This window comes from Diabrotica virgifera, chromosome 5 (genome assembly GCF_917563875.1).
Source record: "Diabrotica virgifera virgifera chromosome 5, PGI_DIABVI_V3a".
Lineage (NCBI taxonomy): Eukaryota > Metazoa > Arthropoda > Insecta > Coleoptera > Chrysomelidae > Diabrotica > Diabrotica virgifera.
This window is the reverse complement of record NC_065447.1, coordinates 143698799-143714764: the sequence shown is the minus strand read 5'-3', so window position 1 is coordinate 143714764 and position 15966 is coordinate 143698799. Positions and strand designations below refer to the sequence as shown.

Genomic DNA, 15966 nt, shown 5'->3' with positions numbered 1-15966 from the left:
CAGAAAATTGTGGTGATATGAATATGTTTGTATAATACCCTGAAATAATTTTACAGACACACAATTTAATTTTTTTATACGAAATAACTATACAACCATCCTGCCTCTTTGAAAATAGATTTATATTAACCTTCTTGAGATATGTGGGAAATGGCATGACTTAGAAAATCGTGTAATTTTCCACCAATTTTCTTACAATTTTTTTTAACTATATATAGTAAAAAATGTGTAACTAAACATCCTGCCATTTTGAATAATGTCTACTGAAATTATTTATTTTATAACAAAATTTATTTTATGACTTAGAAAATCACGGAACCAGAGTGAAAATTTTATACAGAATTTTCCAAGAAACAGGTGCAGTTAAACATTAGGTGACGTCATGCCAACATTTTTTTTGGTCATTTTGAAATAAATATGATTAATTTATTAAGTTGGTAGGACTTAGAAAATTATGAAAATTTCATTATTTTTATTACATGTTTGTATATCTGTATACACCCTTAGTCCTTTTGCAACCGTCCTGCCCAAAAAATTTTCTTCATAAAATAGATAGTGTCCTGTTATTCTATGGATATGGCAGGACTTAAAAATTCATCGCAACTCCCAATTTTTTTTTTTCATGGAAAATCTAATTTTCACAGGAAAATGTCACAGGAAACCCGTGGATTTTTCCACAAATTGTAAGTACCATCTCTAAGCTTCCAGTATTGCAAAGGGCAGGACTTAGAAAATCGTGGTTGAACTTCTGTTAATATCTCCCGGTTTATGATGTCGATGTTCATTCTTTTGATCTCTAGTGCACATACGATTTTGAATGACCCCCAGTACGACTTTACACCCGCCAAAATTCCACACCGAACGATAAGAAGTGTTCACTTCAAAAATGTTATTATTTTTCGCTTAAATTAAATGTTTAAACTGCCAAGAGAGAAGTGGGATGCAGCTTGCACATTTCATCTAAACCAAAAACAATGTTTACTTATCAAATAAATATCTTTCTATTTCTGACGGCAGTAAAATGTATTTTGAGCTAAACAAATTACATTCATTCTGATTTTTGTATCAATAAATTTATTTAAATTTTTTTCTGGACACCCTGTATAACTATTTGTGTTAACGTTTATATTACTGAATAGAGAGTTAAATATCTTTCAAATGAACTAGCAGACGACCCCGATTCTCATTTAAAAAAATATTGATATAACGTCATCACGCCCAGATGGATGCCGTCACTCGGTATGCTAAATGATTTGTATGCTAAAAAATCATAATTTAAAAATAAAAATCTACCTGTTTCGGTATTTTCCCTTAAAATCGCCGACTTACGAAATAACGAATTATCCCTTTCATTTCCACCATACTATATCTGTGGCAAAAAGTTTATCTAATGCCATCCCCTCTTTGTGAACACACACATTTCCACCATACTGTATAATATGAAAAAACTTTGTGTGTCTTAGATATTTTTGATGTGTTTAATTTACATATTCTTGTTGAAAAATAAAAGACATAAAAAATACTTTATTTTTTATAAATCAAAATACAAACTAAACATAAATCTAAAGTAACAATACTTAATATTTTTATTTGAAACAATCGTAGTACCTAACATATTTCTTCGCGGTTATGGTTATGTTATAGTGTCCAAAATACCTGAAATAATGTAATAGAGTTAATATAAAATTGCCAAATTCAGCAAAATGACGAATAGTTGAGCCAACAAAAGTAACAAAAATTCAGAAATACCGCATTAAATGTAATTTACTATTTACTGTGTATGGTCTTTGAGATATTAATATTTTACTGCATGTATTAGGTACTTGAAATATGTTTCTATACCCACCTTAATTTAAAATATAATTATCCATTTTTGCTTGTTCTGTCTAAGCTTCATATCTCGCTCCATCGATTTCTGTTGCTACTCGATTCGTTGATAAGAATCCATGTGAAGAGCCTCTAATTTGTTCCTTACATTCATTGCAACTGAAAAATATATGTCTTTTTATGGATTGTCGATATATTTAATAAATAAGGTAAGGTAAGGTATGCTTTATTGTCAAAAAATTTTAACAATTTGTGGACAAAGCTTATACAAAATAAAAAATACAATAAAAAACAAAAAATAGTAAAAAACTACAAACAAAACAAAAACAGAAACAGACACCAAGTAAATGGCGTGAGTTATACTACTTAATATAATTTTACAGTTATTAAGTACACATTAAAAAATTAAAAATTTTGCAAACAATATGTATACAACGTCAGAGCAAAAAGAAGGCAAACGAGGAAAGGGGAAAGGGAAAGTAAATCAAAAGTTCTATGCCGCTGCAAATATGTACACAAGTACTCGAAAGTAATAATCCTACAAGTCAATTTGCTGAATTCAAATCGTTTATAAAAAAGTCATTCACTGTATAAAAAGCTTTCTCCAGCAAATAAGCTTTCAAGGCCTTGCGAAAAGCGGGAAATGCTGCAATAGATTTGATGTTAGATGGCAGGTGATTGTACATTTTTCTCGAATTGTATAGTATAGAGCACTTAACCAGCTCAGACCGTGGGGTTGGCAGATAAAGATTATGATCCACGTTTCTAAGGGGATAGTTATGAGTGGGTCTCTCTGGACCTTCTGATGCATGTTTGCGGATTAAACAAACGGATTCAAAAACAAACAAAGAAGGAAGAGTTAATATCTTAAATTTTTTAAAGAATTCTTGGCAATGATCTCTGCTATTGAGATATGAATAGTTATCTATTTTATCGATCCTATACGAGGTATGTAAAAAAATATGAAATTCGTTCAAGAGTAAAGTAGGTACCTTTATAATTTACAATATCGAAAATTGTTATATATAAAAGTTGTTTAAAATTAAAAATTAGTTTTTAATGTGCAACTACATCCTTCTTATAAAAAAAATGCAAATGTTTCTCATATTACAGATTCCCAAATATCAGTTTTATTTATTACAAATCTGGTAACTTTTTATTATTAATTTTAGAAAAATTAATTAATAATAAAAAGATTTATTAAAGAGAAAAAGAATAATAAATTAATAATTAAAGATTAAAGACAGTTGTTCTTCATAAAAAGATGCATGGTCTAAAACCTAAGATACACTCATCAGATATCAAATTTTATCAATCCTGTACGAGGAATGTAAGTAAATATGAATTTTCTCCTTCTAACTACAATTACAATTATTACATCCTTCTAATTGAAATATTGTGAAATCTAAGGATACTTTACTCTATTCAATTCAGAATTTTTTATGTCATATAAGTACAACTTTTTTTCGAAAAATTAATAATATAAATGTTTCCCATCCCATAATTGATAACAGCACCAACAACGAAATATATACAAGAAATAACAAATGGAGAATGATATGAAAACCTAAATACAGCTAGCAGCAGAAGAAATCACTGGAAGAAAAAAATGACCAGATAAATTGCAAAAAACAAAAAAACATTTTGGTGTTGGTGGACAGCAAAGATAGAAAAAAAATAAAAAGAAACTCTATCAAAAGTGTCTGACCACAGGATATCGAGAAGAAAGAATAGAATACAGAAAGCAAACTTATGATACGAAAAAAAGAGCTGAAAAGCTCAATGTAGCCCAATGTGGCTTAATGGGAAGCTCAAAGCAAGGGAGCCATGGAAAGCGTGGAGGAACTTCTGACAGAATATCCATGAAAGGGTAAAGATAGAACCAATACAAACAGACGAATGGGTAGAATATCACTTAGAGTTATTAAAAGAAAAAATATATCTATATACTCCCCAAACTTACGTAAAATGCACACAAAAAAACTAAAGTTAATCAACAAATTTGAGGTAATCTGAAAACAAAATAAGAAATGCTCTATAAAGGATGAAAAATAATAGATCAACTGGCACTGAAGACCTGGCCCTGGAGACATACCTGCAGAACGGTCTGGCAGAAATGTTTTGACTTAGCGACAAATAATATCTCATCAAATTTATTGACAATTTTTTAGTTTCTGAGTTGTTTAAAGACTCCTCGATGAATTATTTCCTTTCCAACCACATCGAGAAGAAGGTTTTCATCACTTAAGGCTGATCTTACGACGGGACGTGGACGGTACGGCTGTCTTAACGGGGCACGTTGAAGAATCGTGCGATATGAAAAGCATTGGCTAGTTCGCTAGTTTATAGTACAACAGGACGGAGTCGTGCGACGTCTATTGTTCCACGCCCCGTGCCGTCCACGTTCGGCTCTAACGTAAATTAGCCTTTATTGAGTTTTGTTAGAGCGAGGCCCCATTAGTCCGTTGCGCTGCGCTGCGTTGCGGAACAACGCATCGGAACGTGGCCCCATTAGTGAGTTGCGTTGCGACGTCGCAACGGAACGGATCGACGGACAAGGTAGTCTATTCGCAACATAGGGGTTCTCGTGAGCACTTTTAGCTCGCCGCAATTTGATGGTGGTATTATAGGTTTTTTGGGTCGCTGAATCCAATGGAAGTGGTCTGGAAGCCCAAATATGGTGCATTTAATTGTTATTAACAAATTATAGTAAAATTAGGTGTTTTTCAGGAATTATTAGAAGCCCTGTAAATAAATTGATAGTGTTAAGGTCTTCTCTGGTGTATTTTTGGTCGCTGAATCGAATGCGACTAGTCGCGGTTACTCAAAATGTGTTCTTATTTTGTTAATAACAAAATAATTGTTTATTCGCCGAAAAGCTCGAAATGCGTTATCTGCAGCAAGTTTGTAGTCTTTTTCATAGTATTTTTATACGCTAAATTGATTGTCACTAGTCGTGATAGCTTAAATCACGTTCCGACTTTGTTATTAATAAATTATTGCAAAAATAACGGTTTAGAGTACGTTTACTCACGGTTTTTATTCTAAATTTTAAAGAACTACTTGGAATGACATGAAATTTGGCATGCACGTAGCTATGCCGATGTGTGCTTTTACCCTGGGGGTGAATTTCACCCCGTTTCGGGGATGAGAAAGGAAACCTTTAAAATAAGTCTGGAATTGGATAAACTGATTAATTCTAAGCAACTTTTGATCTATAGAGTTTTTTACTAAGTCAATACTTTTCAAATTATTTGCGAGTGAATATGTTCATTTTTCAACAAAAAAAACCAAATATGTAACTCGAAATGTATTGACTTAGTGAAAAAACTGTATAGAACAAAAGTTGCATAGAATTAATCAGTTTATCCACTTCCGGACTTATTTTAACGGTTTCTTTTATCACCCACGAAAAGGGATAAAACTCAACCCCATGTTAAAAGCAGATATCGGCACAATATCACTTGTTTTGTTTGACCTGTTAGCTACGTGTATGCCAAATTTCATGTCAATCCAAGTGGTTTTTTAAGATTTAGAGCAAAAACCGTGACTAAACGTACTATAAACCGTTATTTTTGCAATAATTTATTAATAACAAAGTCGGAACGTGGTTTAAGCTATCACGACTAGTGGCAATCGATTTACCGTTTAAAAATACTATGAAAAAGACTACAAACTTGCTGTAGATAGCGCATTTCGAGCTTTTCGGCGAATAAACAATTATTTTGTTATTAACAAAATAAGAACATATTTTGAGTAATCGCGACTAGTCGCATTCGATTCAGCGACCAAAAAAACACCAGAAAAGACCTTAACACTATCAATTTATTTACAGGGCTTCTAATAATTCCTGAAAAACACCTAATTTTACCATAATTTGCTAATAACAATTAAACGCACCACATTTGGGCTTCCAGCCCACTTCCATTGGATTCAGCGACCCAATAAAACCTATAATACCACCATCAAATCGCGGCAAGCTAAAAGTGCCCACGGGACCCCTTATGTTGCGACAAGACTAACGGTGTTCTTCGATGGCAGTGTCATCACAAGGCAGGTGTGGCATACAATGCGTTGTTCCGTTGCGATGTCGCAACAGAACGCATCGCAACGGACTAATGAAGCCTCGCTCTTACGGCGCACATAATCTTCGTAGTTCTTATTTATTTTAGATGGTAGTTGGTAGTAGTAACAAAAAAATATGTGTACTCCGTTTTAAGAGTAAAAGTAAAAGCACTTTACAAATGAAATACACCGCATGTTGCAATAAAAATAGATATAAATAAACAATATAACATATTTTACAAATAAACTTAAGTGTGGTTGTTCAAACTTGACTTACATTGACGTAACCACTGCTCCGCTGCAATCTGCAATACTATGTGGATGTCCATTGGGGCATTTATACCAATGGCCTTGTGTAAAGCCCATCGCTTTTACAATTTCTTTCCTTTCGGCGTCAGTTAAAGCAATGTTTGAAGCAGTTACTTTTTTTAGATCTTCTAAATGTATTTTAACAATATCGTTTCTAGACTTAGTAAATCGCTGGGGACTATCCAAAAGTTGTGTTACTGCTTCAACCTAAAAGATATATACAAAATATTTTTATTGTAATATATTATTACCGGGCTTACTATAAATAGACTAAATGTGAGTAACTAACTAACAAAAATTAATGTATTGGACCTATCCAGTTCGTTTGACGACGGTATGTTAAAAGATAGTAAAATAATAAAATAATAATAATGAGGCAGAATGCTGAGGATGCGGGCTCCTGCCATACAATCAACTTAAGGGCAACAACAACCATAAGCGAACCAAACAACAAGAGGTTCACCCAATGAAAGTTCTGCGCGGTAATATCAGTTCGCGCTCTCTCAAGTGGTAGGTAGCGAATGACTTGGGAGTTTGTCCAAGAACGAAAATAGTATACGCTTCTATTACTTCTATTACAAGGTGACAAACATCGGTCAACAAATGATCAGTTATCGACATCTGTGTAAGACCCATTACCCAATTTTGCAGAGAATGTCCAGAAATTCAAGTATCTGAAAAACGAGTGGCATATCAATACCAGGTACGAAACAATCATATCCCAGAGACTAGACTTGATACCATCAGAAACGAAGTCGAACGGGAGTTTCACAATCAACACGCAAGTGTAGATCAAGTCCTAAACGAAATACATGATCCCTGAGCTTGCCATTTGCCATACAAGAAACTCAACCTGATAATACACAGCAAGACAACAGCGAGTTCTGTGATAGCCTGGTAAGCCAAATTACTACTTCCGTATAAGAGTTTAATGGAACAAACACACTTGATAGACCTTCACTACCAAAACTAAACTCTTTTCAGAAACTAGAGGCGCTGTTACAAATTGTGCACACTGAAGTCCTACCAGTGGCGGATCTAGATATTTGCCTTGGGAGAAAAAATTTGTCTTAAAGCGAAACGTCCAATGAAACACCTACCAAAAGACATAAAAAAGATAAACCCAACCAAACTAATTAAAAGACATAAATAACGTATTATATGCATTCAGTTACCTTAATCTTCCTAAATAATTAGCGTGTTTATTGGGTTGAATTTTTATGTTAGTGCTTTAGGTTTCATGTCAGCTAATATATTTTCATGTTTTTTTCTTTAATTTTGGACCTTGTTAAGGGGAAGGGGAACTTTACACATTTTCCCTCCCCGTAGATCCGCCACTGAGTCCTACCCAATTATATCGCAGAAGTTCATATAATGAACTTCTGAAATATGAATATATTTGTTATATATTTAGTAGTTAAGATCTAAGGCTACTAATGTCTACCTTAGTTACTAATATTTATGTTTCTAGATTAATATAATGTTGTCACTGTCATTAAATAGAAATGAATAAATACTGTTAACATGTCCATTTCTTGTATATAATAATATTATATTGAAATATTCGCATAAAGGGGCATTTAAATCAAAGCTAACTTGAACGAACGAACTGATTCGTTCGTTAACATTATTGTTAGTCCATTAAAATGTTACATTTAGGTTGCATTTCTTAGGGGGTTCAGTAGAAGCTTAAGTTCAAGTTTTTGGGGTCGCCACCCTTGTCCCCCGGCCGCCATATTGGAAAAAGGGTTGCAAAGGGCTTTCGCGCTGTACCTCCTAAACTAGCAAACCTACAGAAAATTCCATTATAAATAAAATGTAGCAAATTAAATATTCTACAATTTTATATCAACCACACACGGGCCCACGGAAGAAATCAAAATCAATGCAGGCATTAGACAAGGGGACAGCCTCAGTCCATGCCTATTTAATTTAATAATGGATGAAGTTATAGGTAGTGTTAACATAATGAATCAGGGATACAAAATGGGTAACCGAACCATGAGAATGCTTTGCTACGCAGATGATGCAATCTTAATAGCCGAAAACGAAGATGACTTACAACGCCTACTACAAAAATTCAAAATAACCGCCGAAAAGTATAACCTGACACTATCCAAAGAGAAAACCCAATCGATGGTAATATCCAGGAACCCAATTAGATGTAAATTAATAGTGGACGACCATATAATCGAACAGGTAATGGATTGCAGATACTTAGGTGTGGAAATATCTAGCGACAGGCATCTGTGGCAAGAATCAAAACAGCAGGCAACGAAAGCAGCGAGAATATCTGGTTGCCTGAGGGATATAATCTGGCGGAATAAATATATGAGCACCGAAAGCAAAGTCCGCATTTATAAGACATGTGTTAGACCCGTACTGACATACGCAGCTGAGACAAGGGCCGAGACAACAAAGACCAAACAAATAATGAGAACAACAGAGATGAAAACCCTAAGATCCATAAGAGGTATCACACTCAGAGATAGAATACGAAACGAAGACACATTGAGAGAGCCAGGCGTTCAAGACGTAGTGAGATGGACAAGAGCGCGACGACGCATGTGGAGAGACCACGTAGATCGGATGGACCCTGAACGTATGGCGCATTGGGCGAAAACACAGAAGCCCAACACCAAGCGACCCATAGGAAGACCCAAAAACGATGGTACGAGAGTTGGAGCTCTGGATCGCAGCAAAGACTGTAACAGAAGAAACAGGACATAGTCCTATTACAAGAAGAAGAAGAAGAAGACAATTTTATATCTATTACTTTTTATCGTCAAGTGACCACCAAAAAAGTTATACACAAAATATGAGAAAATTTTGTAAGAAGTTTCCTTTTGGAAAAGATTAAAAAGGGTTCAAGGCAGGTTTTGTTTATATTCGATTCAGAGTTGGACTACCATCTCCATATAGTAACTATTTCAGCATCCTTATGCATCATCAGTGAAGTTTATGCAGTCACAACTCTGAAGGGAATACAAACATTCTGCCTCTTTTAAGGCAAAACATCGCGATGCAATGAACCCACCTTTTGAGACGCAATACAGCGACATCTCTCGTATTACGAGGAAAACAACGAAAAGCCCCAGATACAAAGTTTACTACTTTTTAAACAATTAGAATAATTGAAATAAAAATATAATAAACAATATTTTAAATCTAAGACTTTTCGCTAATAAACTGCTTTCTGGCTGCATCCCATATCTCCGGATTTTACAATATATAATCACGTAGAGACGACGAAAATAGGAGAAAGCAAATAGAGGACACTTAGGCCACGCATTTACCTTCTCTTCGTCTAGGAAAAGGACCGAAAGACAGTTTCTAAATACTCAAAAACTGAGTAAAATGAAAAAGATTAAAAAGGGTTCAAGGCAGGTTTTGTTTATATTCGATTCAGAGTTGGACTACCATCTCCATATAGCAACTATTTCAGCATCCTTATGCATCATCAGTGAAGTTTATGCAGTCACAACTCTGAATCGAATATAAACAAAACCTGCCTTGAACCCTTTTTAATCTTTTTCATTTTACTCAGTTTTTGAGTATTTAGAAACTGTCTTTCGGTCCTTTTCCTAGACGAAGAGAAGGTAAATGCGTGGCCTAAGTGTCCTCTATTTGCTTTCTCCTATTTTCGTCGTCTCTACGTGATTATATATTGTAAAATCCGGAGATATGGGATGCAGCCAGAAAGCAGTTTATTAGCGAAAAGTCTTAGATTTAAAATATTGTTTATTATATTTGTATTTCAATTATTCTAATTGTTTAAAAAGTAGTAAACTTTGTATCTGGGGCTTTTCGTTGTTTTCCTCGTAATACGAGAGATGTCGCTGTATTGCGTCTCAAAAGGTGGGTTCATTGCATCGCGATGTTTTGCCTTAAAAGAGGCAGAATGTTTGTATTTCCTTCAGAGTTGTGACTGCATAAACTTCACTGATGATGCATAAGGATGCTGAAATAGTTACTATATGGAGATGGTAGTCCAACTCTGAATCGAATATAAACAAAACCTGCCTTAAACCCTTTTTAATCTTTTTCATTTTACTCAGTTTTTGAGTATTTAGAAACTGTCTTTCGGTCCTTTTCCTAGACGAAGAGAAGGTAAATGCGTGGCCTAAGTGTCCTCTATTTGCTTTCTCCTATTTTCGTCGTCTCTACGTGATTATATATTGTAAAATCCGGAGATATGGGATGCAGCCAGAAAGCAGTTTATTAGCGAAAAGTCTTAGATTTAAAATATTGTTTATTATATTTTTATTTCAATTATTCTAATTGTTTAAAAAGTAGTAAACTTTGTATCTGGGGCTTTTCGTTGTTTTCCTCGTAATACGAGAGATGTCGCTGTATTGCGTCTCAAAAGGTGGGTTCATTGCATCGCGATGTTTTGCCTTAAAAGAGGCAGAATGTTTGTATTCCCTTCAGAGTTGTGACTGCATAAACTTCACTGATGATGCATAAGGATGCTGAAATAGTTACTATATGGAGATGGTAGTCCAACTCTGAATCGAATATAAACAAAACCTGCCTTGAACCCTTTTTAATCTTTTTCATTTTACTCAGTTTTTGAGTATTTAGAAACTGTCTTTCGGTCCTTTTCCTAGACGAAGAGAAGGTAAATGCGTGGCCTAAGTGTCCTCTATTTGCTTTCTCCTATTTTCGTCGTCTCTACGTGATTATATATTGTAAAATCCGGAGATATGGGATGCAGCCAGAAAGCAGTTTATTAGCGAAAAGTCTTAGATTTAAAATATTGTTTATTATATTTTTATTTCAATTATTCTAATTGTTTAAAAAGTAGTAAACTTTGTATCTGGGGCTTTTCGTTGTTTTCCTTTTGGAGTTTATAACTTTTTTTCCGTTCATTTTACAATAAAATAACATCATAGCGATTTTGTAGAGGATTTTTCAATGGTAAATTTTTACTATAAAGTTGTTTAATTTTATTTATTATCTAGGTTTAACAGCGCTCCAATCTTGACCAGATTCACGAATTCTCATAGGAATACAATAAAAAAAATACTTTTCTATCTATATGATTAGTCGAGCGGCAGCAATCGTTATGCCGACCGCGAAAATCAAATTTAAGGTGACTGACCAATGTCGTGTAAAATGAAAATGATAATAGACGAACACGAAATCCGAACTACCTGGTATAATTATATAAATGAACTGTATAATGATGATAGACCCGAAGAACTGGACACTTTAGATTTTAGATGAAGGTGAAGGACCAGAAATACTAAAATCAGAAATACAACATGCTGTAAAATTGGCAAAAAACAAGAAAGCCGTTGGTCCCGACAACATACCTACAGAAATGTTGAAGCTCATAAATGAGGAAAACATTGGAATACTAGTTAAACTTTTCAATGATGTTTATTCGACTGGTGATATCCCTGAAGATTGAAGATTGAAGAATGATAAGCCTTATGAGCCACACCTTGAAAATCTTTCTACGTATCATCCACACTAGAATCAGAGACAAATGTGAAGAAGACCAGAATGAAACACAATTTGGCTTCAGAAATGGACTGGGAACCCGGGACGCACTCTTTGCACTAAATGTGTTATTGCAGAAATGCCGAGATCAAAGGAAAGACGTCTTTGCTGTATTTATTGACTATGAGAAGGCCTTTTGATCGAGTGCAACATCACAAATTAATTAAAATACTAAAGGATAAAGGAGTTGATAGTCAAGATGTACGAATCATAGAAAAATTATACTGGCGTCAAACAGCGACAGCTTGCATAAATGGAAAATCAACAGAAATGTGCAAAATACAAAGAGGCGTCAGACAGGGTTGTATACTGTCCCCACTGTTGTTCAATTTGTATTCAGATAGAATATTTAAGGAAGCGCTGCATAATTTGGAATGGGGTGTGAAGGTTAATGGAATTCTGATAAATACAATCAGATATGCAGACGATACAGTTATTTTAAGTGATGATATGAATGGATTACAACACCTTTTAAATGCCATTGACAGAGTGGGAAGAGAGTTTGGCCTAAATATAAACTGTTCAAAAACAAAGTACATATGGTATTTAGCCGTTTGGCCCATCAAGATTCACGGTTATATGTTGATGGTCATATGATTCAAAGAGTACCCAGTTTTAAATATCTTGGTTGCCATATTACTGAACAACTAGATCCAGATAAAGAGATAAAATGTAGAATCGAGATAGCCCGCACGACATTTTTAAAAATGAGGTGATTCTTCTGTAATGATACCTTGCAACTTCAACTTCGAAAGCGCATGATTAAATGCTACATTTGGTCAGTCCTCTTGTATGGTGTCGAAGCATGGACATTAAAAATATCCACCATTAACCGTTTGGAGGCCTTTGAAATGTGGCTGCACAGACGTATTCTAAAAATACCATGGACGGCTATGCTGACAAATGTGGCAGTCCTTAAGAGAGCAAATGCTACCCGCGAGCTGATTGATAACATCAAATATAGAAAGATGGCCTATTTTGGACACGTAGTAAGGGGAGACCGGTATAATATTCTTCAACTTATTATGATGGGTAAAATCGAAGGACGCAGAGGAATTGGTAGAAAGCAGGCCTCTTGGTTGAAGAATATCCGGGAGTGGACAGGAATAAAGAAAGCAAACACCTATTTAGAATAGCTCGAGACAGAGACAGTTTCGCCATGTTAATCGCCAACGTCAAGGGGACTTGATAGGGCACGTTAAGAAGAAGAAGACCAATGTTAGTCTATTTTTATGTTTTCGAGGTCGCTGAATCCGAATATGAAGTTTATTTTTATCTAGATTTGGTGGAACATGTTCAAAAATCAAATTTTATACAAAAATGCCGAAAATCAGTTTTGATGATTTTTCAAATTTACCACGCTGTATCCTTGGTCGCTGTAAATATTTCCTTTTGAAAATTTTACTGTGTCATCTTTGAAGTATGTAAATAACAATGGAATTTGTCCAAAATGTTTAAACACATTAAAAAAGTAGTTGTTAGTTTTTAAACATTTTGTCATCATATTTCGTTAGTTTTATGTTTACTTAAAAAAGTTGAATGACAAATTTTTTAGTTTATAATTTTAACCAACACAACAATAAAATATAATTCATGAAGAAGTTTTTGGGAAAATTTTAAGTCAAAACATACAATGGGAAAAAAGTTATGTTACTTCATAGACAAGCGGCACACCCCAAAAAACGCTTATATCCCGAGATCCTGACCACGGTGTGGTGAATGGCTAATTTTGATCATACTTTATGATTTTGATATCAAAAATTCGTTTTTTTGCTCTTAAGAATTTTGCATTTTGCGGTTGCGTCATTCTTCTTCTGAACCGGCAAACAACTTCTTGGCACGTTTCTATATATGCTTAGGGTTCTAAGTTTTATAGTAGGGAGAAAGGTCTAAAATAGATTAATAATAGCATATGAATGTTAAAATCATAATAAATTGTATGAATAAAAAAATATATAGATAGAAAAGTAAGTCTAACGTTTTGTTTTTATTATATCCCTATGAGCATTAGAGAATCTGGTCAAGTTTGGAACTCTGTAAAAGCTATGTAAATAAACAGAATTAAACAACTTTATAGTGGAAATTGTTCGCTGAAAAACCCTCTACAAAATTGCTATAATGTTATTTTATTTTAAAATGAACTGAAAAAAAGTTATAACCTCCAAAAGGAAACTTGTTAAAAATGTTTTACATATTTTTGTTTATATCTTTTTTGTTAGTCACTTGACGATAAAAAGTAATAGAAACAAAATTGTAGAAAATTTAATTTGCTACATTTTATGTTTAATTAGATTTTCCGTACAGATTTCGACAGATTTTAGTTTCGTGGAAATTTCAAACTATAGATTTTGCGGGATTTTTGATGAAATTTCGCAGGAAATTAAAACAACAGAAAGACAATTCAATGTTTTATTCAATAGTTATACTATGAGTTAAAATTACCTTAAAAGTTCCATCTACATAAAAAATACCTACTAAAAGTAATGTCGTAAAAGTCCTCTTAGTAGCTAGTGTAGGGAGGTACAAAAGATGGCGGCGCGTGATACAACCACGTTAACGACTGAGTTAAATAAATTAAAGAAAAATGAACTAATCGACATAATTGTGACGTTAAAAGTAACAGTGAATGTTGCAAATCCACAAGTGATTACCTATATAAATAAAATTGGTGAATTTATAAACAGCAAGAGCGACAATAAATGTTATGATTTGGTAGATATCATAACCTGTTCTCACTGTGACACATTATCAGACAGGACCATTACCATTAAAAAGGAACTTGACGCTGTAAGTAAACTTACATATCATCTAGAAAAAAGGTGCCAAGAACAAGAAGACTTATTTTTCTCCTAAAACAATTAAAAGAGAATTCAGATTCACCAAAGATACATACAACGCCATCTACTAGTACTATTGCAAACTCCAAAACACATTATAAGACCAATTTAAATATTGCCGAAAAAAAGAAAGAAGAACATAAACAAAACTTTATGGGCAGAGCAGCAAAAAGTGAACTGGTAATTACTCAGAAAAAACCTGACGTAAATAAACAAGGGAATTCCCAAACAATAACAAACACAGATGTTTCTTAATGAAAAATTGAGATAACCACAGAATATCGAAACACAAATGTCGCCCTTCAGGCACTAAGTACCCTTCAGGTAGGTCAAATGGACCATAGCCGCGGAATGTGAGCATCAAGGTCACGTACCGACAGACGTGGGCTTGATGGCCACACCTTTCGGGCGCTCAGCCGTCGAGGAGAACAAAATTTATTTTGCCAATTCGCCGGCTGAGTGACCGAGCACACACGGTCTGGACAGCAAGACACCGATTTAGATTGGTGCCTTGATGTCCGGAACACATTTTTTTAGGACTCAAGTCCAAAGTAAAGTAAAAAATTAACTTAGTCATTAATAGGGAGAAAAGCTCTTCTAGCTACCCCTAAAACCAGGTGGCTTAACCACATGAAGTAATACAAAGGGTGTCCCATTACCCAGGGCATCCAAAGTAACATTAAGATCAACGCCTCCCCATTCGGTATGTCCTTCGATGGGGAGGGGTGGAGGTATAGCTTGGGGGTCAGATAGGTACCACTCCATTACGGGGTGTGACCGGTTTGATCTTCGGACATGTGGGTTCCACTTTTCCATTGGAACACACATGTTCCCCGGGGCTGGGGTTGATACGAGCATGTGTGTGTGTGTGTGTGACTGCTTTTTGAACAAAGCAGATTAAAAATGGATCAGTTCATTAATTTAGTAGAGGACGAAAAACCTACTAACGATGAAATACCTATAAATAAAGCAGAAAATGATCAAGAATGGAAAACTATTAGGCCTAGGCGACATCAGTTTAACGGACGAAGAAAAATTATAGTAGGTAGCAATAGAAATAGCGATGAGGTTAAGGGTGTTCCAAAAATTTCAACTCTACATGTTACAAGAATTAATAAACAAACTACAACTGACTCTCTAACCGAGTTAATTAAAGTGAATTTTCCTGAAGCAACATGTGAAATGATTCAATCGAAACATCCAACAATTTACTCACCGTTCAAAGTAAATATATGTTCAGGGAACTTCAACAAGGCCATGAATCCCGAAGTTTGGCCTCACGGAGCTGTTGTAAGCCGTTTTTTTATCACAAGAAAAAACAGACAGAAGAAGCTTAGTTTTTGATCCAGATATTACAATATTAAATATCCCAAGTGTTAGTCAGAAGACTGGTTTTAAATTGGATAAGTTAGAAGTATTC

General features: G+C 34.5%; 1 protein-coding gene across 2 annotated transcripts in view; it reads right to left on the bottom strand.

Annotated features, from left to right (window-relative positions):
- Positions 1–1509: 1509 nt before the first annotated feature.
- The window catches only part of LOC126884457 (NFX1-type zinc finger-containing protein 1-like), a 297539-nt gene continuing 283082 nt past the window's right edge, over positions 1510–15966 (bottom strand). For both annotated transcript variants that reach the window (XM_050650391.1, XM_050650392.1), the window contains exons 19-21: positions 6170–6408; positions 1847–1986; positions 1510–1656 (exon numbers count right to left, since the gene is read on the bottom strand). In XM_050650391.1, coding sequence (XP_050506348.1) covers positions 1887–1986; positions 6170–6408 — 339 coding nt within the window. In that variant the 3' untranslated portion in view covers positions 1510–1656; positions 1847–1886. The remainder of the gene's footprint in view (positions 1657–1846; positions 1987–6169; positions 6409–15966) is intronic.